The following is a 25690-nucleotide window of genomic DNA, read 5'->3' on the forward strand; positions in this document are numbered from 1 at the left end:
AGATCATGAGAGAGTGAAGTCTTTATTAGACTATGTTGATTTAAAGGAAATTTCCCCAGCAGAGTTGTCATGATGTATTTCATCTGCACAGATGTTGAGATTGCTGCATGTGTCCCACCACAAGGGATTTTGGCACCTGCTCTGTGGGATTTAGCTGATACATTAAATTCACATTTGAGTGGAGATAGATGAATTTAATGTTATCTTTGGTGTACATGATATTTACAAACTTTTTTTTCATTCCTGGGCAGGTTAATGAAACAATACTGAGACCCTTAAATGTGGAACCACCTCTAACAGACTTGCAGAAAAGTGAAGAACTCATAAAGAAAGAGATGATTACCATGCTTCATTTTGATCTTTTACACCATCCCTTTGGAGAACAGTTTACTGGTAAGAAAGGGAAAGGCCCAGGATTTGGAAGCAACAATGCAGAGCACATGGCTTACTTGGAGCAAAATCCTTACGAGAAGTTCTCCAAAGAGGATCTCAAGAAGGTGAGAATTGTGTGGCCCAAGGAGACTTAAAGTCTCCTTAGGATGTAGCTCTGTAATATTGGGGAAAAAAGCCTGCACAGAATTCAGCTGGGAGGTCTCCAGAGGGTTGTATGAAGAGCTGTAATCTTAGAGTTGTTGAGGTTGGAAAAGACCTCTAAGATAATCAGGTTTGATTGTTAACCCAGCACTGCCAAGTGTTAAGTAAGGGTCAGTTAATAAGTAAGGATGATTTAAGTGCACATTCTCCTTTCTGTGAGCTGATGTTTATCTGGGCTTTTTCAGCAGAGTGATAAGGATGCTGTATTTGCCCATAGTCATTGTCACTAAGATACAATTTCGAATGTGTTGTGGTTGCTTATCATTTTAAGTAAGGGTAAGAGCAATAATACCCCAACATTTACCAAATTCTACTTTGCTGTTTCTGTAAATTGCAGTTAAATCATTGAGGCATTAACCAGATGAGATATCCACCTTCTGATGCCTCTGAATTTCGCTAGTCCAGAATTACGAAGTATTTTCTTCAGAGCAGTGCAGACCAAATAGGACAATGGTAGTCAGTTTGTACCTTGGAGCAGCAAATCAAGTTGTTTAATTATGCTTGTCAAGCTTGATCCAGGCAAGCTGTGCCAGTGCAGAGCCTGCTGGGCTGTGGCAGCTGATCTTACAGCCATACCTGGTCCAGAAGTGCTGAACAAGCACACTGGGCCGTGGCTGGCTGCAGTGAGTGGGCGGCCTGGGCACTGTGTCCTGTTTTGCATTGTAATCCCAAGTTAAACAGCAGATCTGGAACAGGGTTCCAGTTCAGGGTGTTCATTTATTTAAGCAGCTACAGATGTTGCCTTTTGCTGCCAAGTGACAGATAGGCAGTTCTGTGGTTTAGCTCTTTCTAAGAGCTTCACCTGTGAAACTGTGCCAGTAATCTTTGACCAAATGCCTACAGGAATAAAAATGAGTGAAAAGACCAAAATCACGTGCCACCAAATTGTCTGTCTCTCTAGACTTGTCGTCTGACAATACCTGTTGTATCTCTATACCTAAATCCCCTGTTCCTTTAAGGTGACTCTGAAGGAACACAAGCAGATTTTGAATCCATGTCCTTGACCAAATCTGACCAATAAATTTAGAGCCTAAGGAGAGAAACACTGAACAGCATGTACTTCGAATTTGCTGTTAAATGAAAAATTATACTTCATGATCTCTTACCAGGAGACATTAAAGATGGAAAATATAGTTAGATCATGAATTTCATTGCCCTGACAGTGTCAGATTGTTCCCTTAGGATTGTTCTCCAAGTGCTTTCTCTGGTTGTTTTGAAGTGCAGCAAGAATCAGGTTTGCTATCACTTCCCTTAGAGACTATTACATGGTCCAGTAGTTTTTGTCTGGAAACTTTTCTTCGAAGTCCCTGGAAGTTTTGTCTCCTAACTGATGGGCAGAAGTTTTTTTTCATCCCTGCTCCTGCTTGCTCTCTAACATTCAGCAGAGTGTTCCCTCTTTGTCTAAAATCTAGTTCAAGCCAGAAAATTTTCCTATCTCTGTTATCTCATCTGGGGCTTATTTATTTTGCTTTACTTCATTTGTTTTAGCATCTTTGTGCTAAAACCTTTTCATAAAATACTCCTTTCCTTTCCTGATGTGCAGTTCTCTTATGGGAAGGATTAGTGGTGCTGGGCACAGTGTGCTGAGCTCCTGAAGCTGGGAAACACTTCTGGTGCCACAAATAAATACCCTCGTGCAGTTCCTCACAGTGTACTAATCATGGCTAATTGAAATTTGTAACATTTAGCTTTGTCATGTGTGGTTGTGTTACTCCTATTTTATCTGTCTTGACCATCAAGAACAAGTAATTAATTTTCCGTTCCCTAGCATCTGTGGGATCATCTAATCTGGTGATACCTGAGTTTTTCTCTGGTCAGTGTGCAGTTACAAAGCATAACATCTGCTTGGAGTAAGATACCTACTGCTGATAGGGAAATCTGTTCTGCACCTCTAAATGCTTTTGAAAGCGAGGATATGGACATGCTCTTATGGCCAATGAAGTCTAGACTGGAAAAGATATTTTATTTTTTTAGTTATTAATAAAATCAGAAGAACCTGGGTGCCAGTTTTGGCAGGCTCTTTGTCAGAAATATTAAGAGTTGTGAGACCAACAAGAATCTTTTTAGTTCATTGTAAACTTCATAAACTAAACTGGAAGCAGCAGAGCGTTCATGTCTCACCAGTTCTTCAGCCACAGAATGTGTTAGTTACAATCAGAGTTGTATTTCCTGCAACGGTGCTTACACAGCTCACCCAGGAATGTTTAGACTCAACTTTCCAGGTTGTGTGGAGAAGGGCAAGCAAAAGGAAATGAAAAGTGATTTTTGTTTCATAGGACAGCTGCTTCTGTCTGTACAGTTCTCCCTCCCCTCAAGGTCCCTGCTTTTATCTCTGTTCTTGTGCAGCAAGATGAAGTATCTCACTGTGCCACAGCTTTCATTAGCCATGCCAGAGTGATGTCAGGTTTGGCCAAATTATATAAAATGGGGGATAGTTGTGCTGTGAGGAGCCTTCTAGCCTGGGTTTCATTTGTAATCCACAGCATCTGTGTTCGATTTCATAGTTAGCTTAACCTGATGGTGAGCTTTGAGTATGAAAAGAAAAGCTGCCCCCATGAATTGCACACTGAAGGTTTGAAAAGAAGAGGAATTTGCTTGTATCCTGTGTATTGTAACTGCAATTTTTCTCATTCTTTTCAACAGGCACAGGATCTACTGGCACAAGAGATGGAGGTGGTAAAGCAAGGAATGGGGCACGGGGAGCTGTCAAGTGAAGCTTATAACCAAGTGTGGGAAGAATGTTACAGCCAAGTGTTGTACCTGCCTGGACAGAGCCGCTACACAAGGGCTAACTTGGCCAGCAAAAAAGACAGGATAGAGTCACTTGAAAAGAGGCTCGAGGTCAGTGTCACTTTTTTCTGCCTTTTGCACATCCTATTTTTTTGGAGCTTCCTAGTGTTTTGTCTTGTTTTGTTTTTTTTCTCTGTAGGAATTCAGTCAGGTCTTTTGAAGGGATTAATTTGAAAAGGTTGGTTGTTGAGAAATTTTCCTAGGGAGTTCATAGATGTTCTTGAAGTGTTTAAATCGTCTTCCATCATCTTCCTCCTTAAAATATCCCCACACAAAGTATTCCCACACAAAGTTTCTCTCTGCACTGTTAGCTGCAACACAGCTCATCCACTGGAAAAAAGGTCAAGTTCTGCTGTCTCTTAATTACATGTGGAATTTTTGATGTTTTCTTAATCTCTGTTGTGAATGGGTCAGATCTTTCTTGGTTTGCACTTGATTGTGGCCAGTATGAGGAGAAACTTCAGCGAAAGATGCTTAAAAAAAAGCCTTTTCTGTCCTGAAGTTCCTCTCAAGTCCTCTTTCCAGTTTAACATTTGGTTTCTGACTATTACATACATGAAGGTTAGATAGTCCTGAATTCTTGCCAGGCTGGCATCTTTTTCCAGTTCCAGAGATTCCCTCCAAAAAAGAGAACAATGGATGTTTGTGATCCCATTTCACTTTATTTATCAGACCCTTTGACACTGATTTCCCTTGCCCAGGCCTTCCTCTAGATTTTCACCCAAACACTCCATACAAAAAACCAAAAACAGACAGCATTCATGATAACAAGTAAGCTGGTCTGAAGCAGTTTCTTCCCATAGAGCATGTTTGTTCTGACTTGCAGTAAGTCATTAAATGTTTTCTAAAATAGCGTTTTAGCCTAAAAGTCTCTCTAAATTATGCAGGTATCAGGTTATTTTTTTTTTCCCATGGTAAAAGGAAACTTAGCAAAAAAAGTTTCTCTGCATTTAACATCAACATAGCTACTGTTGCTGGAAGTAAACCTCCCCAAACAAGGGCTACCCCAGAAATAAGGAGAGAGGCCAAAAAGTCAGAATTTTAACTTGATTCATACACATGAAGTACAAAGTGTGTGTGTGTTTTGTAAAGGCTGTCAGTCAGGAGCGTTGTCCAGGTACAGATCCCGCAGTTGTTAGCCCAGCTTCGGGGCAGGAGCAGCTCACCCGCAGGTAGCCTGGTGGTAGGGGTTCGGTCTGAGCTGCAGAGCCCCTGTCGTGCTGCTGCTCACCCAGCAGAGAGCACCATTGCCCTGCCCAGCGCTGCCTGGCAGGCTCTCCGTGCTCTGCTCTCCCAAACCCCTGTGCGAGCTCAGCAGCAGCCTGGCTGTGCATGGCAGCGGGGCCGGGCGGGCACAGCGCCAGCAGTCGGAGGGCTGCACCTAATTTGTGTACAAATGCTTTTGAAATTTAAATATCTTAGGTCCAAAACGACATTAGAAGGGCATTATTAAAGTTGCAAAGTCAAACAGTCCAAGTTAGGGAATGCACGAACAGCCTTAATTTGCCTATGCATATGCTTTTTGAGACAGTCTTTAATTTCATGATTGCAGCCTAGTTTTTCCACAGACTCATTTACTGCACAGGGTGGATGGTACTTGCTTAATGAGTAGCTCTTGAATATTTTGTTTTCTCTTAATTGTTTGGTGTGTGGCCCTGTGCCTCTATCCTGTGCACAGTTTCTGCAGTCTAAATTGGTTACTTCTGTGTGGGCTTTCTTGAGTTGATTTCTGTCCTTCTCTTCCCAGTATTTGAATGAGTAGTTGGTGATGGAATGCTTATTAAGGATACTGAAGCAAAGTAAGGTCAAGTTTTTAATTTATCAAACTCGTGTGTGTGTGTTCTAAATGGTCTTTGCTTTGCAGTCACAAGACAGTCACCCAGGAAGCAAAATACAAATCAGAGGTCTTGCCAAGAAAAAGAAATTATTTGCTGCCAACATTGCATGGGACTCTGTGAAAGACACTTAAAAAATCATGTTAAATCCTGTTAGCTGTGTCCCATTAGGCTGAGGAAGGTGATCTTGCCCCTCTGCTCAGCCCTGGGAGGCACATCTGGAGTGCTGTGTCCAGTTCTGGGCTCCTCAGGACAAGAGAGACCTGGAGCTCCTGGAATGGGTCCAGTGCCCAGTGACAAAGATGATGGAGGGACTGGAGCATCTCCCTGCCCAGGAAAGGCTGAGGGGGCTGGGGCTGTTCAGCCTCAAGGGGAGCCCCAGCTGAGAGGGGACCTCATCCCTGGGTGTCCCTGTGAGCAGGGAGGGCTCAGAGCAGGGCCCAGGCTCTGCTCCATGGGGATCCAGCAATGGCACCAGAGGAACGGGCAGGGATTGATCCCAGCAAGTTCCACCTGAACAGGAGGAAGAACTTCCCAGTGCAGTGACCGAGCACTGAACAGATTGTCCAGAGAGGGAGTGGAGTCTCCTCACTGGAGATATTCCAGAGCTGTCTGAACACAGCCTTGTGCCCTGTGCTCTGGGATGGCCCTGCTGGAGCAGGGAGAAGGAACCAGATGGTCCCTTCCAGCCTGACCCATCCTGTGTCTGTTACCAGTCACTGCAGTGATGAGGCTCTAGCTAATGTAGCTACATCCCCTTGGAGCTCAGAGTGCAGCTGGATGAGACTGACAGCTTGGTACAATTCCACACACAATCCTGCTCTCCCATTTTCCTGTGTTCCAAAATACCACCCCCCAGTCCAGGCAGGCACTGGGGCCTGCAGAGCCCTGTGCCTGCAGGTGCAGTGAGCACTGTTCTGCTTCTCACAGCTCACTGTTGTTGAGTGCAGGTGGACTCTGTGCAAAGTTAAATTTGACCTGAAAATTTCTCCCAAGTGTGTGCAAAATGCAGTTTATTGCAGCTCTGTGGCCTGACCCTAAAAGGCCCCTCCTAAAAGGAAGATATACATATACAGGTTTTTTAAGCATAGGTCACCTGCTGAATTGTTTTTAAACAATAAATAAAAAGCATAGCAGTTTAATGAACAAATAAATATGCAATAAAAAAGCACAGGTTTTTTTTTTTTCCTACACCATTCTTGGCAATAACAAAACCCACCTTCATTTTAATGTTTTTCCAAGGAAAATTGTCTGAAAGCAATATCAGTTGAAATAGATATTTTAATGGGAAGTATCAGACAAGCTTAATGAAAAGCAGGGATATTAGCTCAGCTTTCAGTACTCCAAGACACTTACTTGTACTCTTAGCTTTCTTTGAGAGAAGAGTAGAAACTTACTGTAAAACAGTTTGCCAGCAACAGCAACTGATGTTGGTCAGTTTTGGGGGCTGCTCCTTCCTCTTTATAATGCACTCAGATTGTTAGGGAAAAAAGCCACGAGAATGTAGTGATATTTGGCACAGCTGCACATGGGGAAGTCACTGTGTACTACTTCCATATGGGACTGCTGACACCCTGCAGATTCTGTGCAAAAAACCCAAGCTATTTCTGGGTCTGTCTTTGTTGCTCAGAGATTCCTGGCTGGATTGATGGTGTGGACACACACTCATCTTCCTCTAATTGTCCTGTTCTCACTGCCTGAGTGGTTTATGTTGACATGACATTTATCTTTCTCAAATGGATGCTGATATCACAAACAGATTCGTGCTGTTATTGATGAAGTTGTGGAGGCAAAGTGGAGCTGTTGTGGAGAGCTTCTGTTTGGCATGGTATCCTGTCCAGGCATCATCAGTAATGCACAGCTCATCAGTAGTTCTGATGTTGAAGTGTACTGCTGTGTATTAGTAATACTTTTCATTGCTTTGTTTTGAGGGTTTTGGATTCCTTGAATGTGTTACTTATTGTGGGTTAGAGGATTAGTATGTGAACTTGCTTGCATTACAGATGGGGAGTATCAGGTCTATGCAAGTGAATCCCTGTGACCTCAGTATATGTCTCTGGTACACCTTAGATTTGTGGAATTTTCTCATCTTTCCAGTAGCTTCTAGAAATCCAGAATATTCTTCCAAGGCTAGGCTACACTGCAGAGCAAGTGATTTCAGAAATCAAAGTTGCCTGATGCTTGCAGTAGTGTTGAGTAACTGCTTCAGTTCTCTGCAGTACCTTTTGGTCCCCTCTCTTCCAAATAATACGTTTATAAAGAAAAGCATTCCTACTAACATATGTTAAATTTGGAATGTTATAAGATAAAATGAGATAGTAAAGGCATCTATTTAACAACCTAGTTGCTTCCCTTTGTAGTGCACAACATAGAAACTTCCTGCCATCTTTACTTTTCCTTTGAAGACAGTTAATAAAGTTGGCTTTCAGAATACAAATACTTTTATTAAAATTGTGGTAGTTAACATTATCATTTCAGTTGATTACTAAATTATAAATGCTATTGGAAGCCTACAGAGGAAAAGTTCAAGGTACACTGTATATGCAAAATATAGTAAATTGTCTATTTGCAGTATCCAAGATACATCAAGGTGAGATTTACCAAAGTGTTGATGTTGGCTTTTAATTGCAGCCCAAGTCCTCTGAATTAATTCAGATTAAAAACAGCTTGCTTAGTTGGCGTTTTATAGGTTACATCGTACACTCTGCTGCAGGGTGTATCACTTAGTTTACTGGAGATTGTCTTTTAATTTCTCTCTAGTTTATGGGCTAAAGTTTGCAGTTTCTTTTGCATTTTCAGGTGTGCTGGTACTCAGAAAGCACCTGGAGAAAATAAGAGATTTTATTGGACTAGGAATAAAAAAGTTACTCACAAAACTAAAATATGGTGAAAATCCTGAGTGTCATTGCTTTTATGGCTGGATGTTTTATTTTGTGCTAATGTCTTGCATTTGTGGAATACACTTCTTTTAATAAGGTCTGTTGGGAATGTAGTTGGCACCAGAGGATCACATCAGAGAGGTATAAGGGGTCTTCACTGTCAGATTGTTCAGAATCTGGTAACTTAGCATGCTTAGAAAAAAAGTTCAGCATTGACAAAGCTCTCATTGCAAAGGCCTTTGCACACCTTTACTGTTCAGAGCTGACTGCTTCAGGATCACCATGGGGCTTCTGCTGTATTGAGAGGGAGCCAGGCTCTCTGCCAGCTCCTTTATTGCCTGAGCTTTCACAACCTTGTCAGCCTCTGGAAGAGGCCAGTGCCGGCACTCTGGGTGTGCAGGGGTAGTGTTTGAAGGTAATTACACTGTGCTGGCTGCCCTGTGACCTCATCAGACCCAGCAGTAACCCGTGTTTGCTTGTGGTTAATCAAAACTCTTGGCCTCTGGTGGGTGTTGCTGTCTGGGATCTTAATGCAAGGTTTTTCTTTTCCAATGAGTGGTAGAGAATTTCCAAAAAAGTTTAGTAAAAGCAAATTGTTTGGTTTTCATCATAAACTACTCTCTTCTAGTTTCTGTTACATGTTTCTGCTGTGATTGAGATAGGATCCTTGAATCATTAAATTTGGAAAACACCTCTAAGATCACCAAGTCCAGCCATCAACCTTATTACCACCATCTTGCTCACCTCTAAACCATGTCCTCAAGTGCCATGTCCACACATTTTTTGAACAGTTACAGGGATGGTGACTTCACCGCTCCACTGTGCAGCCTGTTCCAGTGCTTGGCAATCCTTTCCATAATCCTTTTTTTTTCCTAATATCCAGTGTAACCACCCTGATGCAATTTGAAGCCATTTCCCCTCATCCTGTCATTTGTTACCTGGGAGAAGAGACTGACACCCGCCCAGTCTAACATCCTTTATTTGTAGGGAGCATATATGGGTATCACTCATAAAACTGCTGGTCTTAGAAGCAGTTCCCAAAAAAAAATCTTCAAAGTGGACTTCAGTGTCATGGCTGTAGATCAGCAGTGACTGCTTTACTTACTAAGTAACTTTCCTACATTATTCTAGTTCTGAGTAGTTGGATGCTGTGAACCCCTGTAGGAACACTTGCTTTTGATATACCCTATATTGTCTTCACTCAACAGTCACATCGACTCATTGTCATTGGGGAAAAGTCATTAGAATTTCTGTAGCATTCTTCAGGGGGAGCATGCTCTTGGGTCATTAGATTTGGCTGTAAGTAGAGAGAATAGTGTTCTGCAGATTTCAGTAAATCATAGTGGTACAGAATCTATGTGACAAAGTACAGTATAGGAGTTTATCTGGGGCTCCCCTATTAAACTGGGAAAAGGCAGCGTTATATTGCTATGCAAGGTCTGAACATCTGGTCTAGTTTCAGTTGGGAAGTTGCAGTTGCTTACCATCAATGCCTTAAATTAAGGATTTTTTAAAGTGAATCTTTCCATAAAAATCTTCATGTGATCCTAGAATTAATTTCTGCTTTTTCATGTCTTAACAGCTACAAGCTCAATCCCTCTGACTGCTCTGATCCTGATCATCACCTTTACTTCATGATCCTCATTCTCCCTCATACATTAAGTAAAGCACCTTACTGGAGGTGAGGTGTTCATGGCCAGATTGGGCTTGGACTTGGGCTTGGAGCAACCTGGTGTAGTGGAAGGGGTTCTTGCCCATGGCTGGAGGGTTGGAATGATTAGATCTTTCAACCCTTCCAACCCAACCAGTTCTCTGATTGTGTGATCTTTAGTGTCACAGCAGAAATGTGAAATTGTGTCAAGCCCTTGGAGTAGTTTTGGTCAATGAGCTGAGCTAATATTGTTTGATAGGTTGAGGTCACATTGTTCTACAGTGGACATGCAATTTTGTTTTGATACTAACTCCACATCTCAGTTTCCAGCAGAGTTGACTTGTACTAACTTGGGGGTAACTCAGGCAGGGCTCTATGGAGAGTTTTGCCTGGTCAAACTCTAGATGGATATAACAATGTTTCAAACCAAAAATGGAGAATTCTGTTCCAGAGCTTGGAACTGAAAAAACATTTTTAAGTACAGAAGTTAATGTTTTTTATTTTTTTTTTAAACATGCTGTTGTTGAGTGCACCATAAGCTTGTAAAGGCAGATGACCCCAGCATGGCCAGAGGATTCTTTAGTGTGGGGGTCCTTGTCCCTGGAGTGGTTGGAAGTGCCTGGCCTGGGGCACAAGCTGCTGTCGAGCTGAGCGCCCAGACACTGCAGCTGAGCCAGCACAAGCCAAGCTCACAAACCTGCCATTCCAATTAAGTTAATCCATCTCCTGCCAGCAGAACTGAATTTGGGAGGGCTATGTGTGGGTCTGAGGTGAGGAAGGAAGTTACAGTAATGTTTAGAGTAGTCCTATGTATGTTCCAAGAGTACCCTGCTCAGCCGGCGTAGCTGAAGCTGGCAGAGGATTTCTCTGTGATGTTGTGATGATGTTGATTCTCCAAGGTCACAGAACAGGTTGGTTTACTTTGACTGTAGCTCTGCTCTGAACATGCAGTAGTTTTTCTTCCCTGTTTGTTTAATCCATCCAGCATGATTAGGAAGATCAATTAAAAGACAAGTCAGATTAATGCTGTTCAGGGATTACCAGAAGCTCCACATTAAAGGGAAGGAAAACAAACCAGTCAGTACGGCAAAAAAGCCCTTGGAACTGAGGAGGGGTGTCCTCAGTAGACCTGGTGAGATGAGAAGTCTGAAAATGCAGTTTTTAAGGCACTTGAGCTCTTCCCTCCTCAGGGTCAGTTTTTCTTAAATCTTTCCCAGTGGATTTTTGTTCTCATAAGGAGTCCTTCCCTGTCCTTTGTTGTCCTTAGTTAAACTGTACAACTAACCTCCTGTGGTAGTTTGACATTAATTGACATCTAGGGAAGGAAGTAAGAACTATCTAAAATTTCCTTCCCAAATTTAAGTCCCTCTTTCTTTCTCAGTAGCTGTAAGAACAGATGAATTTTTCACAATGAACTTTGTGATATTTAAAGCAGGGTGTTATGTCTTCTTTTTCTCTTTTTTTTTGTTAGGCAGAGGGAAAACAAACCAAACAAACCCTGGTAATCCAGTCAGTCTCCCTTTTCTAGATCATGTTTTATAAACCTCTGGTTATGTCTATTGCTTTTTTGGCTCTTTTGTCTGCTGCTTGTTTTGGTTTCTCTTCCTTGGTTCTCTAGTGCAGTACTGAAAACTGAACACCACTTTACGAGTCATGAAGGAAGGCTTTTACATCAGAGATTTGTGATAGGATGAGGCTCTCACACTTGCCTTAACATCATATATCATCTTACCCTGTGTCTGTACAAGCTGTTCTCATTTTGCTGTAACTGGTATAAAAGTCAGCAGAACCAAAGCTGGCCAAGGAACAGTATAAAATAAATAAGTGCAGAAATCTTTCAAATGTCTTTACTCTTTCTGTTAGGTTCAGGGGGAAATGGTAGTCAGATTTTACTCAAATCTATTTCTTTGCTTTAAGCAAATAATGTAGACTACTGTTTAAACACACCTCTTTATAACTGCTTGGAATTTTTAGCTTGGTATCTGAGCCTTAAAATTTTATGAAGCTTGAACTGAAATTATATGCAGTTGTTGGCACTAATGCAGCAGTCAGCAATTTTTAATAAATAGTATTTGTTACAAAAGCTGAGACCTCCTTTTGACCTTTTCGTAGTAGGTCCTAAAATTTTGTAGTTGAGAGGGAGGGGAAAAGGTGGTGAGTGTTCACATTTCTCCATAAGCAGAGAAGGAAGAAAGAGCTGTTATTTCTGGGTTTAGATACTTGGGAGGTTTTTTCCTTTTCTTTTTGTTTTTTTTTTTTCTTTTCACAGCAGTAAGGCCTATGATAATCCAAGATGGACAAGAAGCTGAGTAGAAAAGCAATATAGCAGCATATAACCTTAGGAGCTCTAGTAGTTAAGGGTCCAGTATCCAGACCAACTCAGAAATATTAAGTCCAATTCCCATTGTCCGAAAATTTCAAATGTTCAAATAATCAGGGTCTGAACTGTAATAAGTATTAGACTTGAATTGGCTTTGTTAAAAGTTTTACATTTAAAAATGCTCTATTATATCAAACACCTTAAGGCAGTAAACACTTAGGGTGGGATTGATCTACCTGGTCTTGGATAACAGTGTCTGAACAAACACAGTTTGTGCTCCCATCACCATCAGTGAAGGTGTTTAATCTTTTCCCAAGGCCCTGGATAAGATGAGCCATGCCCTGGCGTTGCCAGTTTCTCTCCTGATGACAGAAAGACCTTCTGTGACAAGCTCATATGTTGATGTCAAGCCAACCAAAGTGAATCCCAATTGAAGAGTATGAAAGTGGCAGACCAAGCCGGTACTGCCCCTGCTGCTGGTGATACTTGGAACATGGGGATAATTCAGGGCTTGTGACCACAGTGCCCTGATCCAGTCCCTTTTCTGTATGGTGGGGATAGTGCTGATAACTGTATTTATATCCTCAGGTACTTGGTGTTTAAAATTGTATTAGAAAATTAGGTTGTTGAGAGATCATAGAATCACAGAAAGGTTTGGCTTGAAGGGATGCTCAAGCTCAGCTCATTCCAGGTCCCTACCATGGGCAGGAACACCTTCCACCAGACCAGGTTACCCAAAGCCCCATCCAGCCTGGCCTTGGACACTTCCAGGGATGGGACAGCCACATCTCTGGGCAGCCTGTGCCAGGGCCTCACCACCCTTACAGTAAAGCATAAGCTCTTCACTCAGGATGACAGAACAGGATGACAGTGGAACTTCTCTAAATGGTTTTATTTTTCAGCCTGCCCTGAAGAGCGACATTGTGATGGGAGTTTCATTTCACACCAGCCGTACTCTATGTTGTCTGTAATACTGGGAGCAACATGGACAATTGATCTTTGTTGCATTAGGCCTCTGTTGCAAACAACATTCTCTTGGCCTGTGCATCCATCTAGTCCATGATCTCTAAATGTCAGTGGTGCTCAGCACACATTTTTCATGCAAGAAACAGTAATTGGAAAATAGTTCATTGACCGCACAGCTGTATTTGTTGTTGCAGTAATAGCATATTATTTACCAATGAAGACATTTAAAGCTTTCATACTTTTCCATCAGAGAGTATCCTCACAAATCCCTAATCTATTTATTTAATTTTCTCTAGATTTATATAAATATTGAAAAAGAGGCGCCTTTCTGTATGCTTAAAGCACCTTGGGCATAGCTTAAGTCTACATTGCAAACAGAGTTTGAAAAGCGTAGCAGTCTGCATCGCTCTCCCCAGGAGCAAACTAGACAGCTCAGAAAGTCAAATTCCTCTTTCACTCACCCATTAACAGTTTGCTCCCTTGACCATTCACTTTGTTTATCTCTGCACCACCAAGTAAAACTGTTCTAAATGAGTGAATAAATTGTTAAGGAGTAGGAGGGCACGCTACAGAAACCTGCAGCTGTGTAACAGAGGGTACTTCAGTACGGTTGGAGGGCTGCAAGGCTGATGAAATGCACTTTGCAGTGGCTTGGTGTGTAAGACTGTGATGGCTGGCTGTAGATGTCACTGTAAAGGACAGATCCCTCTTCAGTAGTTCCTTCCCAAAAGAGTTCTGTTTCTTTAGTAATGAATGATATATTGGGTAACTGTAGCAATGAAAAGGTACTGCATTTTGGTTGGTTATTGGTAATTTCTTTGTATATGAGAAAGTTCACCAGCAAAGATTTAATTTTTAAAGAAACAAGGCAAGGATTGGTGACTTCGACACTGTGGTTCTGAATTAGTCTTTTATATTTTAATACTTGAGAAACTTTCATATTATATTTCATGTCCTGTCCTAATATATCGTTAAGTGTGGCAAAAATCAAAATCTTAGAAGTTTAATTCCTTTTTTTCTTGAGCTTGGCATTCTTCATAGGGTCCTTTCTCAAAAAAAGGATTTTATTTTGTTGTTTTGTTTTTTTTTAAGAAAGTAGCATTAAAAAAGCCTCAACAAGGAACCTTATGTCCCTGTTCAGAGATGTGAGCTGTTGCACCTCGCCACAGCTGTGCTCAGTGGTGGAGGCCCGTGTTCTCTTGTGGTTTCATGGGATCATAGAATGGCCTGGGCTGGAAGGGACTGTAGAGATCATCTCATTCTACCCCCTGCCATGGGCAGGAACACCTTCCACTATCCCAGGTTGCTCCAAGCCCTGTCCAACCTAAACTTGGACACTTCCAGGGATGGGGCAGCCACAGCTTCTCTGAGCAACTTGTACCAGGGCCACACCACCCTCACAGGGAGCAATGTCTTCCAAATATTTAATGTAATCCATTCTTCCATCTTTAGACCATTTGTGATTGGGGTTCAGTGTTACAGATTTCTTTGATGCCTTCTTCCAGGTTTTAAATATTCTGATGGCCATTTCATTATTTTAGGGCTCATTTAATTTTACCCCAGGTGGAAAAATACACAAAGACTTCTGTTACCTTTGCTATTTATAAATGATTTATACAACTTTTATAACATATTAACAAGTATGTACAATTATTGATGTTGTGTCCCAATTGACAGAATTTTGTCATTTGTGTCACTTGTCTGTTTATGGATTTTGTCTGGATGACAATTTTAGAGATGCATTATATCTGTTATAAAGCTTTTAATACAAAAGTCTAGGTTCTTGTAAAATGTGCCATATGATTATTTTAACAGAAATCAAAGAACTTGATCAGCTCAACACAATTCCACAGATACATTTTTACTTTTTTTTTTTTTTCCCCTCTTGAATTTTGACTTCTGGGTAACTAAAACAACTCTTGGGTTCCTTCTGGCAGATCAACAGAGGCCACATGACCACTGAAGCCAAGAGGGCTGCCAAGATGGAGAAGAAGCTGAAGATCCTTCTTGGTGGTTACCAGTCTCGGGCAATGGGGCTCATCAAGCAGCTGAATGATCTGTGGGACCAGATCGAGCAGGCCCACCTGGAGCTGCGGACCTTCGAGGAGCTGAAGAAACACGAGGATGCTGCGATCCCTCGGAGACTGGAGGTGAGATTGCAAAATCCAGGAGCTGAGGTCAGACACAGACACCTCATGGAAAAGATGTTTTTCCAATACATGAGCTCTGAGCCTCACAGTCTGAGCTGGTATCAAGTTTTTAATGTTCTCTTAAAATCTTACTTTTGGCTGTTACCAGATTCATCTGCCTTTTACTTCAGTATCAAAGATTCTGTGACACACATATTAGAGGCTGGGACTAATCTGGCAGTGTGTTCTTTAACTTTGGGGTTTTTTTATTTCCTTGTGTGGTTTATTTTATAAGCCTTCTGCAATGGATATCAGCACAAGTTCCATCTCTCTCTCGATTTGGTTTTTCAGTTTTAATTACTATTCAAACTTCAAGTAAATTTAAAACTTGTCAAAATTCTCCTTCTTCCTTAAAAGTCAGTCTACTAAATGTATACCTAAAATCACTGCCTTGGAGCCATTTTTCTTGGTTTTAGGATCTCTTTTAAGGATATTCTCCTTTTATTCAGCTAATGAGACAACCCTTAATCAAGACTCAGTCCTAAGTCTGAACCAGTGCCAGCCTTTCTTTCCAAGGAATAAGTGTTCACCTGAGCACAATTTTTATTGTAATGTGGTTTTCCTCCAGAACAGAGGCTTCCATTGAGGCTTAGATATTCTCAACCACTTGCTATAAAAAGCATAAAATGCATCAGTGCTTAAAACTGATTTTGTGAAGATGATGTAGAAATACTGATAGATATGTCTACAAACTCAGAAGTGATTATTTAATTTAGTGAAAGACAACAGTTAAACATATTAAATCACTTGATAGCTGCTAATAGCACCTGTTTTTAGCAAATGGCAAGGTTCCAATTTGAAATCTGTCTTTTTGAAGCATTTGATCTTAGCTGCTGTCAAAAACATGGTGAGCTACCAGACATTTGAAGTAAGATAACTGTGATAATTGATACTTTACGTCCACTGCTCTGTTTTACATTTTTATTTAATGTAAGTAATTTTAGCAATGTCCTGTCTCAATTCTGAGCTTTTCTTCTGAAGGAACTAAAGTACAACCTTTGGTAATGATCTCCATGGGTGAGACTGGTGGAAAACTGACCTGTTGTTTAATGATGTTTTCCTTAGTGTCTGAAGGAAGATGTGCAGCGACAGCAGGAGAGAGAAAAGGAACTCCAGCAGAGATTTGCTGACTTCATGTTGGATAAAGAGACTTTTCAAGCAAAGTATTAAAGCACAAAATTCCATCTGTCACTGATGTAACATTTCTAAAGTGTGCAGATACTTCTCCAGCAGCTTTTGCCAGCAGTTGCAGAAATCCAAGTGTAGTCTGCTGTTTCCATCTTGTCAAGTTTTGTTCCTTCAGTGGACTATTCCAAATGCTCTAGGTATGAATAGCTCTGGCCAGTGTTAAAAATGGGATTGAAATGTTCAAAATTTTATTGAAGGAAAAGAAAAATCATTCTGGTATGATTTTAGCCATTTCTTCATTTGCTAGGGTTATCACGTTATTCCTAGTGTTTTACCATTCTTAAGACCTGTAAGATACATGCAGAATAATGTCTTTTGAATAAACCTGGAATGTTAAAAAACAGTGAAGTAATAATGTCTGTATTTTAGCTAAAATTGAATCTTCACATATCCCAGCCCTCCTTTGTGTTTCTGGTCTTCCCTTCCCTCTGCTGCTGCCTTTATTTTCCATGACTAATTTGTAATAGGAATTACCTGTGCAGGATAGCTGTTGTCCAGGTAATAAATACCATGTTCCCAACTCTTCTCTATGCTTGTGAATTTACACTCCCAGCTTTATCAGGTGCTCCAATGGTCATACTGGAATAATCTCCCCATCCTAGAACCATGGTAAGGATAAGTGTTACAAAGACATCCAAATAGAGCCATAGATCTCAGCAGAAAATATGCTGTTAAATTTTCTGAGTTAATTTTTATAAATCATCTGCTTTGTTACCTGTGGTGTGGGGTGGAAAAGAAGTTCTGTGTTTGCTCCTCTTCTCCTTTCACCATATCTCAACAGGATTGTATTGCTTTGTCCTGAAGGGTAAGGATGGAATTAGGGAAAGGCAGGAATGTATATACACTTTGGGTCTTTTGAGCTGTGGCTTATGGAAAGGCACAGGGAAGAAGGCAAAACTGTTATTAGCAGCACAAAATTCAGCAGTTAGATACATCCAGTAACATACATCATGCAATTTTGCTTGGGTATATTTGAAATTTAAATGGGGATTTTGCTGTCTGGAATTTTACCAGATTGCAGTGTCACTTTGCTTGGGACTTGGAAATGTTACTCCAGAACCCTGGGGTCAGGGCTGTGCCTGTGTAGCTCTGTCAATGCCATCCATGGAGATCAATCATTATCAGATTTTTCTGATAATTATTTTAATTTTAATTAAAAATTCACATTTTATTAAATGTAGCCTGGGTGAGTCCTGCTGATCACTGACAGTAGGGTCAGTGGAGTAGGGACTCCCACACTGGAGTAGGGACACAGCCAACCTTGGAATATCTTTCCCTTTACTCACCAGGACATCATTCTTCTGAAGTATTAATGCAATTATAGACTACATTCTTCTAGAAATGTGTTAAATATTTAACTAAGCCAGAACACATCTGGAATGAAGTATTAAGCATCAATCTTGTAGCATATGGGGTGTTTTAGCCTGGATGGTTATACCCAAAAGGAAAAATCATGGCATATCATGTCAGTTCTTGCGGTTGTGTGGTAGCTGGAGATATTAACAGAGAAACCCTTGTAGGTTTACCAATACCACAACTACAATTGTTTCCTTTCTTTTTAGGGCTGCAGCAGAGCCTCTTTGATGTGCCTTGTATTTTTGACAGCTTTGGAGCTAGACAGGTACTCAAACACTGCCTTAAATTGTTTAAAAGACAAATTCAGAAGGACTGATCAGTCACAAAAGACTTTTCTTTCTTGAAATGCATGCAATTAACCACTCATTAATTGCAGCAAGCACAAGGTGGTTCTATTTGAGAAGTACCTGCAGGAGGTTTGCTCAATGTTTTTGCAGTAGTTTGTTCACACAATACTTATGCAAGTTCACATTTTTCCCTGTTTTTAGTCAGAGTTTTTGTCCTGAAGTTTCTATCTCATTAATGAAAGAAAACTAGGAAAGAGACTTTATTTACTTAGAGCTTGGCTGTGCCCTGCTTTAGTTTTTTACCTGCCCTCAGCTGCCTGCTCTAGGGCAGCCATGTATAGATCTGCTGAAATTAACCCACAAACTTCACTCAGGGTGCTCTGTGTGTTTGTTGGTTCCAGGATGGTGTGAATGGAGCAGCAGAGCCTGGCTAAAACATCCTGAGATAATTCAGGTGTGGGATCTTCAACTGGAGTGCTTAGGAAATCTGTCCAAGCAAATTTGGATGCTGGTAGATGTTAGTGCTTCCAGCTGCAGGTGATGATGGAGCTTGGGCTTATCAGATCTATTTCTTGGGCTTAGGCCCAGTTTATGTCCTGGACAGCACTTCCTGAATCTTTCTAAATGTCTTTGTAGCTAAATGCAGATGTTTGGTGGACACAAGAGTGACCAGCACACCTTGACAGCAAATTTTTATTTTAAAATTATGAAGCCAACTAATTTGATCTGTCTTTCCAAGAACAATAATAAGTATAACCATAAACAATGCAAACCCGTGAACACTTCACTACAGTGGGGAAACTAATCTCACTGACAGTGGTGGGGTGGGGGTTGTGCTGTGTGTGTTAACAATTATTTTGAGAATTATTTAACATTCTCCCCAAGAAATTCCTCCATTTCCATTTAGCATGCCAAGATATATCTGCAAGCCCTTAAATAATTTCAGCTGATGATTTTCCTCCCTTCCTGGAATCAGACTTGGCATTTACATATTGGATCAATCCCATAGCTGGAGCCTGCTTCAAAGTCCATGGAGTTGATAAGGCTGTCATTTACTTCAATGGAGTTGGATTCAGGTACCTGGGAAAGCCAAGGGAACTAAATTATAACAGCTGGGTGTCTCATCCATACCCAGCAGATAACAGAGATCATGAGTTCGAGGTAAGGGGGGGACTGCGGAGGCACAGGAGGTTCCCTGTGAGAAATCCAGCGGAGCTGAAGCCAGCTCTTGCAAACATGGCAAATCTCCAGAGAAATAAGCACTGTGTAACACTCTAATTAGTCACAGCAGCCAGCAGTGGCCAAGACACACCAGAGTTCTCTGGCTGCCTTAAAAAGACACTTCCAGCGCCAACAGGAGCATCTTGTCTTTGCCTGTTGTTGCTTGTTTGCCTTTTGCACCCTTGTTTGCTGGGAAAAGCATTGGGCCAGCACATTTGGGTTAAAATATGTTAATCCAGCTTGATTGTCCAATCCCCTTTACAGAGCAAACATGAGTTGGGCCACTTTTCCAGGTAGGAAGTGTAAGTGAAGCTGGAAGTGGGACAGAATAGTGTCCAAAGAGGGGCAATGGAGTGGGGAAGGGCCTGGAGCACAAGGAGGGAGCTGAGGGGGTTCAGCCTGGAGAAAAGGAGGCTCAGGGGGGACCTTCTGGCTCTGCACAACTCCCTGACAGGAGGGGACAGCCAGGTGAGGGTCAGGCTCTGCTCCCTGGTAACCAGTGATAGGGTAAGAGGAAATAACCTCAGATTACACCAAGGAGGGCTAAATTTTATACTGGAAAAAATTTCTCCATTGAAAGGGTGATCAGGCATTGGAACAGGCTGTACAGGGAAGTGGTGCAGCCACTACCCCTGGAAGTGTTGAAAAACCATGGAGATGTGTGTAGAAACGTGGTTTAGTGTTGGGCTTGGCAGTGCTGGGTTAATGTTTGGACTTGATGATCTTGGAGGTCTCTTCTGACCTTAATGATTCTGTGACTGCTTCTGTCAGAGGATGTCCCACTTCATTGTCTGCCTAAAGTGAGTGTGAAATATTGGGCTGCAGTGCTTCAGGGCCAGTAGCTGACATGAGGTAACTACCCACAATTAGGTCCTCTGACAGACTCAGCTGGATCTGTGCCCCTGATGAAAACGCTGGAAATTCATTGTTTTTTGTCATCATGGCCTGAACATAGATTTCTAAATAAAATGCATCAAAACCCATGTTTGAACTTTTGTTTTGGCTGCAGACTTGCTAACAGTATCATAACCAGTGTGTGAACTTTGGCTTGCCTTCAGTATCCTCGGTCAGTGATGTTGCTGGAGAAGAGAGATTATTGTGGTCTGGACTTAATCTGTCTCACATTCATCTCTGGAATCCAGCTTGCAGTTATCTTCCATAATGTGGGTTCAAAGCAACACCTGTCTCCCAAGCAGGATTTAAAAGTGGAGTATCAAATAGCATTTCCCCCATTTTCCTAGCCGAGTGAAAAGCACCTTGAAAAATAGCCAGATACTCATCTCAAGGCAAAGTGTCCCTGTAACTGATTCCAGACCTGTGTGCTCTGCCTTTCCAGGGCTCCAGTTTCTACCTTTCTTTACCAACAAAAAATACCTGGTTCTGCTGATCTTGAAGACTTGCACTGACATTAGGAGTGAGATCAGACCCTGAAAAAGACTTCAAAAGGCACATTTGACACATATCTAAGCCAATGCAGCCCTGTATCTCCACTAAGTACGAGCAATTGTCTCACCCTTTGAAAGTTCCACACTAAGCACTTTTGAGACTAATAATTTTGAAGCAAAAGGGAATAGCTGTGGATAAAAAAAGAACAGCTTCACTTTTTTGGTTCCATGCAGGCCATTAGGTGAGTCGTCTCCCCTCCAGCAAGCCTTATTAGCTTTTTATGTATTTAAATGAGGTGGCTTTAACCAATTCCTGCTGCCTCAGGCAGGACTGTGATGCACGCAGTAGGTGAAAAGGTAAAGAAGTGGGTAATGAGCAGTGTTTTACAGCATCACTTCTGCTGCTGGTGTGATTACTCATAGCGGGTTTGATTGTTTGCCAGTTGTTGGGGGGTGTTGTCTGGGTTTATTGTAATTTATTGAGAGATGCCTTAGTGTCAGGGTTAGAAAAGTCTTGCTCTCAACTCCAGGGTTTTTCACAGATGAGATTAGACTGAATCTGCCTCATTTGATGACTTTCAGTTTCCAAGTCACAACTGTGGTGCTGATGTGTTTGGATTCCTCAAGGATTCCTCAAAGGAAATGCAAGTACGTCTTTTAGGATCATTTATGTGCATTGAAAGCATTTACTAATTGCGACATAAGGAAACACAGACTATTTTATTATTTATTCACTTCATACATCACATCTTTTGCCAAGTACATGCTACTAGTAAATGCCTCACAGGATCAGACAGATGTGTGTGTTAGGTTTCCCTCTTCTGCTCCCTCTCCCCTCCCAGGACAGAAATGTGGGGTCTATTTTGTATCATTTTCAGGCCAGTAGCATTTTTAAGTGTGTCATTCAGCTTAGGTGAGACTGTGGCCCCAGTGAATTCAATGGGAGATTTGGCTTCAGCTTCAAGGGAGCTGAGATTTCCTTTCCTCTCCTCTCCTGTCTGTATTTGATGAGCCTTTGTGTCAGGAGAAGAAAGAGATCATCTTTTGAAAAATAGTCATGAATGCTTAATAAAGCTGAATGAGCCAGCCAGAATTACGTTTTTAGCTCTATAGCCAGCAAAATCTATTCCAGAACTAATTCTGATTAAAAGAATCCACTGGTTGAACCTCAGACACAAAGGCACCCCTGGAGTAATTCAGCTGTATGATATATTTATTTTTTTAAAAACCTAATTATTGCATTGATCTTTGTAATATCTGGCTCTTGTGTAAAACATTGATTTCAAAGCTGTCTCTCTCTTATCTATAATTGTTTGTGAATTATCTTAGGGCTTGGGCAGGACCATCGCTGTAACTGGGTCTAAAAAAAAGAGTGAGTTTACTGACCACATTAATTAAGCTCCATGGCAGACCATAAAATAGCTATAAATAAAAGTTAAATTATTCCTTAGATTGTGTTCCCCCATCTTTTTTTCTTAATTCTGACTCAACCAAATCAATCTCTAGCACAGAACAGTCTTATCCCTCCTTGATCTATGCTCCTGCCGAGCACTTCCAAGGGTCTGGGAAGAGGTAGGGTCTTTCATTAGAAAGGTGGAGAACACAGATAATTACAGATATTTCATTTACCCTGAACTCTAAAACTCACCTCCCTGTTCCAGCTGGTTTATCCAAAGATATTCTCCCTTCAAAATGCTGCTTCTACATCCTTAGCTCATCCTGGCTCCAGCAGTGACCTCGAAGGTTTTTGTTCCCCATTTTGCTGGTGCTTTATTTGAAAAGAGACAGTGCTGCTCATCTTGGTTCAAGTTTAGAGGAAAACAAGACAAAGCCAGACAGAGCAGTTTGGTGGGAACACCCATGAGGTGTTTTCACCCCACACAGTAAATGGTTGGTCATTGCTTTAGAGGGCCCTGAACAGTTTCTCTCCCCATTGTAGCAGATGTTTAGTCACACAACTGTGTCATTTTGCTGTGACAAAGTGCCTTTCTGGGGGAGATGCCAAATCTTCCTCCATGTACTGGATTGGAAGGTCTGCACCTTTGGTCACACTTTTGACAGTCCCAGAGATCAACCCTCCAGCATCACTGTGTTACCTGGAAAGCACCCAAATTCTGGTCAGGGCAGAATTTTTTGTCTCTGGCTTCCTGCCTGGTCCCTAGAGAGGAAGATGAGAGTGTCTGGTCACTTTCTACCTCATGGAAGAATTATACATAGGGAAAAAATTGTATTTTATGTATTTCATGTATTTTATGTTTGCTGTAGCACATCCTGTGGATTTTATAGAATCCTAGAATCATTAAGGTTGGAGAAAACCTCTAAGATCATCAAGTCCAACCATCAACCCAGCACCACAATCACGTTCACCACTAAACCATGTCCCACAGCGCCACTTCCACACAATTTTTGAACACTTTCAGAGATGGTGACTCCACTACTTCCCTAGGCAGCCTGCTCCAGTGTTTGAACATCCTTTCTATGAAGAAATTTTTCCAAATGTCTAATCTAAACCTCCTGTAGTGCAAATTGAGGCCATTTCGTTCTGTCATTCTTAATAATGGCAGTGTTACCAAAGTCCAGGGATAAAAAAAGGGGTCCTTGAACCTACAATCAATATAAAACATCCCACCTAAACCTAAATCACATTAAGCTGGGGGTGAACTTAATCATGTGGGCGAGGATAGAACAGTGAATTTGATTTCCTAGCAGGTCCTGTAATGTGTTGTTAGCAGCAAAACAACCCCTCCAGCTCTGCATTTGACTTCCTTTCATTGCAGATGCCTTCTGGTTAACAGCAAAGATCTGATTTAATTTTACAGTTACCCAGTGACCACAGGACGGGGATTGTGCATCACCAGAGAATGCACAAACGTCTGCCTGCCTCCCCTTATTCCAGCAGGAGCGAGGCGTGGCAGGAGCACAGCCAAGCCCATGTGGCTGTGACTGTAATTGAAAAAACTGCTGAACCAGCCAGAAGGACAAGGGTTCACAGAGGAGCTTGGGCCAGGCAGACACATGTCCTTGGAAGCACCAAGCAAAAAGTGACCACAAGTAGTGGTGTTGCCAGGAGAGGTTGAGACGTCAGCTGGGTGGGAGGCACCTTCCTGTGAAGACAGTGTTTTACATCTTCCTCAGGAGAGGAAGAGGAGGGGCAGGCACTGATCTCCTCACTGGTGACCAGTGACGGGACCCGAGGGAATGGCCTGAAGTCGTGCCAGGGGAGGTTTAGGTTGGATATTAGGAGAAGGATCCTCACTCAGAGGGTGGCTGGGAACTGAGCAGGGTCCCCAGAGAAATGGTCCCAGCACCAAACCTGACAGAACTCAAGGAGCATTTGGACAATGCTTTCAGGCACAGGGTGGGCTCCAAACCCAGACTCAGGCAACTGCTTCAGAAGGCAGTCAGCAGCACAGAACAGCTTTTCCCCACCCATCCCCTTGGTGTGGGGATCAGGAGCCCGGGAACAGCTGCGCAGCGGCTGAGAGTCTGTCACAGCACACAGCTGGAAGCAGTTTTCCTGCAGAGACTGAGCACAGCTTCCAAGCCCCAGGGTGGAAGGAGGATACTGCAGGGAAGCAGGGCAAGGCAGAGGAAGGGAGGGAGATGAGAAGCTGTAATGAAGTGCACACATGTGCATGTGTGAAGGAATGACCTGACACTCAAGACGTGTGCCAGCAAAATTAAAAAAAAAAAAGAAGTGAGTCCTGATACCTCTCTGCTCATGTCACACATGCAGGGCTGACCTCAGATGCCTTCTGTCTGGCATCACCGCACTCCCAGAGATGATGGGACTCAGGTGACGTGTTTGGTCTTTGGCCATCTCTGGCTCAAGCTCCTCAACAGAGAACTTGGCCCAGTAAAAAACAAGGGAAGGGACAGGCACAGCTGGAAGACAATCATCATCATCATCATCATAACTGTCTGCTGCTGAGCAGTGCCTGGATCAGGAGCTGCCCCATTTTGCACTGTAGCAACAAGGCACTCAGCTCCTCTTGACCCCATCCTAGGCCAGACAGACAGGAGCACTTCAAGGAGGAGGCTGAGAGACTTCAGTCAGATTTGTCTTTGTTTGTTATATCCAGTCATTGTTAAATGAAAAATATCTGAGCAGTCCTTGGGCCTGGGTGTGGAGTCCAGAGCTGGTCCCTGCTTGCTGGCTGTCTCTCTGAGGTCACAGGGAGCTCCTTGCAGGGCATGGCACAGCTGAGGTCACTTGGTCTGTTCAGCCTTGGGAAGAGGAGACTGAGAGGAGACCTCATTGCAATTACAACTTCCTCATGAGGAGAAGAGGGGCAGGCACTGAGATCTTCTCTGTGGTGATCATATACCCCAAGGGAATGGCCTGAAGCCAAGTTAGATTGGTTTAGATTGGACATTAGGAAAAGGTTCTTTATCCAGAGGGTGGCTGGGCACTGAGCAGGCTCCCCAGGGCAGTGGTCACAGCACCAAGCCTGACAGAGTTCAAGGAGCATTTGGACAATGCTCTTAGGCACAGGACTGGATTAGGTTTTTCCTGTGCAGGGACAAAAGCTGGACTTAATGATCCTTGTGAGCCCCTTTGAATTCAGGATATTCTATAATTGTATGATTCTGTGATTCTACAGTTCTATGATCTGTGCCAGAAAACTAAACCACACCTATCCCTGTCTCTTGCATGGATTATGTCCATGACCTTATTAAACAGGTTTTCCCAGGATGATAACTATGTCAGAAATTTTCCCTGGCCCCTGCTAACATCTGAGGAAAGCCTTGGAATCCATGCTGCAAAGGGAGCACACAACACAGACCCTGGGTCCAGCACAGTGGTGACACACGTGTGTCATGTTTATGTATTTCATGCTTATTATAGCATATCCTGTCTATTTTTATGGAATCATAGACTCATCAAGGTTGGAAAACACCTCTAAGATCATCAAGTCCAACCATCAACCCAGCACCACAATCATGTTCACCACTAAACCATGTCCCACAGCGCCACTTCCACACAATTTCTGAACATTTCCAGGGATAGTGGCTACACCACTGGCCT

General features: G+C 42.2%; 1 protein-coding gene across 1 annotated transcript in view; it reads left to right on the plus strand.

Moving 5' to 3' along the window:
* Nucleotides 1-16755, plus strand: part of CDC5L (cell division cycle 5 like) — a 31109-nt gene extending 14354 nt beyond the window's left edge. The window contains exons 13-16 of the mRNA XM_058835458.1: nt 252-497; nt 3238-3435; nt 14973-15185; nt 16290-16755. Of these exons, the coding sequence (XP_058691441.1) occupies nt 252-497; nt 3238-3435; nt 14973-15185; nt 16290-16394 (762 nt within the window). The 3' untranslated portion in view covers nt 16395-16755. The remainder of the gene's footprint in view (nt 1-251; nt 498-3237; nt 3436-14972; nt 15186-16289) is intronic.
* The last annotated feature ends 8935 nt before the right edge of the window (nt 16756-25690 follow it).

Source organism: Poecile atricapillus, chromosome 3 (genome assembly GCF_030490865.1).
Source record: "Poecile atricapillus isolate bPoeAtr1 chromosome 3, bPoeAtr1.hap1, whole genome shotgun sequence".
In the NCBI taxonomy this organism is placed as follows: domain Eukaryota; kingdom Metazoa; phylum Chordata; class Aves; order Passeriformes; family Paridae; genus Poecile; species Poecile atricapillus.